General features: G+C 50.0%; 1 protein-coding gene across 1 annotated transcript; it reads right to left on the bottom strand.

Moving 5' to 3' along the window:
• Positions 1-1,297: 1,297 nt before the first annotated feature.
• LOC143640384 (palmitoyltransferase ZDHHC19-like) lies at positions 1,298-4,119 on the bottom strand. Its single transcript, XM_077108221.1, has 5 exons — positions 3,989-4,119; positions 3,519-3,640; positions 2,833-2,972; positions 1,902-2,074; positions 1,298-1,451 (listed from the first exon to the last, which is right to left on the bottom strand). The coding sequence occupies exons 1-5, from the start codon at positions 4,117-4,119 to the stop codon at positions 1,298-1,300; spliced, it is 720 nt and encodes a 239-aa protein (XP_076964336.1).
• Positions 4,120-4,787: the final 668 nt, after the last annotated feature.

A 4,787-nucleotide genomic window follows, 5' to 3' on the forward strand; every position in this document is an offset into this window, starting at 1 on the left:
CAACAAAAATGAAAACTTATGTTCACATGCCTGTGCATCAATGTTTGGGGCAGCTTTATTTATAACTACCCCAAACTAGCTAGGCATAGTGGACCACACCTATAATCCCAGAGGCTTGGGAGCCTGAAGCAAGAGGATGGCAAGTTCAAAGTCAGCCTCAGCAACTTAGTGATGCGCTAGGCAACTTAGTGAGACCCTGTCTCAAAATTAAAAAAAAAAAATTATACATAATTTGAGGGGTGCTAGGAATGTGCCTCAGTGATTAAACACCCCCCGGTTCAATTTCTAGTATGAAACAAACAAAATAAAACAAACAAAAATACTGGCAAAAACTAGACATAATGTAAAAAATCCTTGGTTTGATGAATGTATAAACAATCTATAGGGCATCCATACGCTTCTACACAGCAATAAAAGAAATAAAATACTGGTATGAGCGACAACATGGATGAATCTCAAATACATTGTCCTAAATAAATAAAGCCAGATAAAAGAAGGCAATGACTCCATTTACATGTGATCCTGGAAAAAAAGAAAAACCAGAAGGACATAGGGAGAGAGACTGACAACAACAGGTGAATGAAAGGATATTCTGGAGTAAAGAAACTGCCTAAACTTGATCATGCTGGAGAATGCAGGACAGTATCCAGTTGTCAAAATCCCGTATCCTAGACTAAAAGGGTGAATTTGGCAGTTTTAATTTATTCCTCAATAAATGAGTTTTTGTTGTTTTTTTTTTTTTAAATCCCACCATGGCTCCCAGGTTTCCACTTCATCAAAACTAAATTTCACGCTCAACTTTTAGGGGCTTTTTAATCTTGACTCCTCCTTATAAATTATCTGGCACCTTGGGTTTGATTTAGAATCGTTCCTTCCTCATTTCCTTAACATCCTACATTCGGGTTTCTCTGCCTTTTTGCAAAGGTGTGCCTCTCACAGACAACACCCTCCTGTCTTCCACCTTTGCAAAATCACACCTAGGACAGGAAGAGTGGCACGTCCTCCTCTACAATGCTGGCCTCGCCAAACTCAGTTTCTTGCAGGCTGCTACACCACTCAGGACCGACCCCCGTCTCAAGCGTTTCCCTAGGTGTCTGCTGGTGTTATTCTGATCGCAGGGTTCTTATCAACACAAGCGCAGGATGCACCCATCCCTCAAATAACAGGCTCTCCATGCAATGCACCCACGAGGAAGAATGACCACTGAGCTCCAGGGGGAGGAAAGATCTGAGCTGCATCTTAAGGGGTGGGTCTGGAAGGACTCATGAGGCACCATCAGGACCAAGGGCAGTGAAGATCAGCCGAAAGTGCCGGATTCCCAAAGATGCAAGATGCCTCCGCACCGTCTGGTATTGCAGTACTCGCTTACCTTGCTCACCGACACAGCCTGTATCATCAGGAGCAGAATGACAGGCAGCAGGAGTACCAAGACGGGTACAGCTACTGCGATGCTGTGCATACACAAGCTAAGAAGAACAGACAAACTGTTCTCTCCTGGCCCCGCCCAACGACCGACAGCCCTCATTAGCCCCGCCCTGGCTGGCCCCGCCCACCCACTTTTGCCTCCCTGGACTGGACAATTAATCCAGCACACCCAAGAGAAACCTCACCCCACCATGCTGGCCTCCCACTTGACCCTTTTCAACCTTCATTACCCCACTTCTTGGCCTCCCTAGATTCTTAACTCCATAGTCCATCCTACCACGCCCATCTCCCTGACCCCACTCGCCTTCAATCTGTCCTTCATAGGTCCTCCCAAGTAGCTTCTCCCTTTAACCCTGCCCACAACATCAGCCCTCCCTCGGTTAACCCCACCTCTTGGCTGTCCTGCCCCTTGGCTGTCCGTCCCTCCCCACAACCCATTCTCTTCCCAGTGTGGGCCCTTGGGACTGGGTGGATACGCCATGGCTGAGTCCAGCGACAAGGGCATGTGTCTTGTACGAATGAGAAAAAGCACACTGGTAGCCAGAAGAACAACCAGATAAAGGCACAGGGACACCAGCAGCAGCACGAGTACGCGGAAATTTCTTTGACCTATACAATTGTTTACCCACAGGCAGTGGTGGTCAAAGTCCTAGGGGAGAGAAGGCAGACCTTGAGGGTCTATTTGGCTTAGCCCAATACCCCCAAATCTTGAGGCCCCCCCTCAACCCAGCCCCTAGACCTCCTGCTCTTGGCCCTGCACGTGAGCTCCCATCTCCAGGGTGAAACCAGCACGTCCATGGATAGAGCACAGTTAGGACGCCATGGCTCATCAGGTCGTTTGTCATGAGTGAGGTCTCTAGAGACAAGACCTGCCTGGTGTCACTTTGAGCAGGATACAGAAAAGCTGTGAAGCTGTATTTTTTCAGATACTGGGTAAGGATGAGAAGAATTTCTAGCCCAGCCAGCCTTCTGTACTTGGAAACCCGTGCAAGGTGTGCACATGAGAGAAGAGCACTCGGAACCCAGGAAACCCTCAATTGGACACCCAGAGGTGGACAGGCAACAATACCCAGAACAGGGCAGCAGCCGGCCTAAAGTAATGGGTATCTAGTATCAGCAAGCTAGTGGGACAGTCACTGCCTTTCCTCCCCTTGACTCCACCAGGCTCAGCACAGATGGTGCCCTTTGCATGTCAGCACCTGTGCAAGCAAGGCCAGCGTCTCAGGACAAGTGCAGAACTGGAGGCAATAACATATATAAGTGACCAAGAGTGGCTGAGAGCCACTTGTAGCAGTGTGGGAAGATGATCTCATACCCACCCCTGGACCACATATGATGTGAGGTTCCTGGTCCTGGCCAGGTGCCCTGGGATGGGTTGGTGAGTGGACAGGAAGGAGGAGTACTTACCTCCACACAGATATTACAGAAGGGACAGTGGTGGGTCCGGGGTGGACGATGGAAAGAACACTTCGAGCACCACTGCAGGCGAAAGGCCGTGTTGTTCACTCGTGCTATGTATTGAATGTTGGGGTCCTCTTCTAAGGAGCCTGGCAGGGGAAGAGATTTGGGCAGTGGCAGGAGGCCCTTCCACCACTCTACTGCTTGGGGCCGCCCCATAGCATCATTGGGCAACAAGAAGGGTGGGGAGGAGGAGGGCAGGGGAATCCCGGTCCCTGTTGAGCAAGCTGACCACTCAGATGGGCGGCAGTCAGAGAGAAAGGGCTGTCCAGCCACAGGAGCTCTATACAGAGCTCTCCCCTTTTGGAATAGTGATCAGTGCTTGAAGTCGTGTGTAAAATGGGAAGGAGGAGGAGTGAACTGCGTGGTTTGGAAGGGCCTGCTGGCCTCTCTTGCCAGCCTGCCCAGTCCTTGCTTCGAAAGCAGCTGGAACACCTCCAGGATTCTGTTTTTTCGCACTTCAGTGGCTTGGGAAATGAAGTGCCAGGGCCCAAGTAATGATGACATGGAGGGAAGGGCTCCTGAGGCCACGGGGGCGGGGGGTGGGGTTGAGGGGGGTTAGCATGTTTGAAATCACCCCTATAGGCATCAGCCCTTGGGATACCACCTCCTTCTCCAGGGGTCTGAGGCCTTACCTTTGTGCAAAATGCCTGGGTCTGACCCGTTGAGGAAAATGAGGCTGCAGAAGGACAGTATAAAGAATAGGCCCGAAACCACGGCAAATTCCCACTGCCCATTCTGAGCCAACCACCGGCACCTGAAACCAGAGCCAGACTCAGTCCTAGTCTGGGGAAACCCAGAGCTCCCCACAAGGCCTAGTTCACCTGAGGTAGGACTCACTCGCCTTAAGGACTGATCTAAATATCCAGGTTAGAGACAGACCATGGAGACTCCACAAAATGTCACCAGCATTAGCAGTCTCTCATAGTTCCCTAAATGCGTCAGGCACTCCAGACCTCTGTGCTTTCACATTGGGTTCCCTCTAACTCTATATCCTCCTTCCCCTGCTGACCCTCTCTCTCCACTTCCCTCCCTGCCTCTGTACTGTCCTTGTCTATTTTCTCTTCTGTGTCTAAGGCACTGACACCTTCCATGGGAGACTCACGGAAAGGCGAAGAAGATGCCACTTATTGTAATAAGAAGCATTGCATTAAAAGCTGGAAACAGGCTTGGTTTCAGCCATGAGGATTCGATCGGAGGTTCATTTGGGGGCGTGATACTCTGTGAAGAGGCCATGGCTAGACCACCAAGTCTCACAGACTGAAGCCACCAACGAACTCTTCTGGGTTGGCACCCAGACTGCCATGACAACAGAAGTGACATCACAGAGGTTCTGGAATGGGGGCTCTGGCTGCTTCCAGTGACTTGTGAGATCAACCTTCCCCATCCCCCACATACGCACATGTTGTAGACTGGGACATCCTGCTCTTATGATGGTAGCTTTGTTGGAGCTTGTGATGATATGATGTGGTTTGTCCCAAATGTTCAAAGGCTGGAGGGTTGGTCCTCAGTGATGAGGTGGTAGAACCTGAAAGAGGTGGGCCTAGTGGGAGGTAACTCAGTCACTCTGCAAGATGCCCTCTCAAGGGAGTAATGGACTTCTCATGGGCCCCCATTTGCTCCTGTAAGAGGGAGTTGTTATCAAAAGAGCCAGATTGGTCCCTCCCTGTTTTCTGACACACAATCTGGTGAACACCCTCACCAGAGATCCCTTGCAGGAGCTGCCAAATCTTTGATACTGAGTTAAATAAAACTTACCTCCTTATAAATTATCTGTTCTCGGGTATTTTGTTAGAGCAACAGAAAGCAGGCTAATACAGAGGCCATAAATTATGTGAAGATGGCATGGGGAGAAGTTTGGTGATGGTCATCCCCCTTTCAGGCCCAGTGCTAATTGGAGTCAA

Source organism: Callospermophilus lateralis, unplaced genomic scaffold (genome assembly GCF_048772815.1).
Source record: "Callospermophilus lateralis isolate mCalLat2 unplaced genomic scaffold, mCalLat2.hap1 Scaffold_210, whole genome shotgun sequence".
NCBI classification, from domain to species: domain Eukaryota; kingdom Metazoa; phylum Chordata; class Mammalia; order Rodentia; family Sciuridae; genus Callospermophilus; species Callospermophilus lateralis.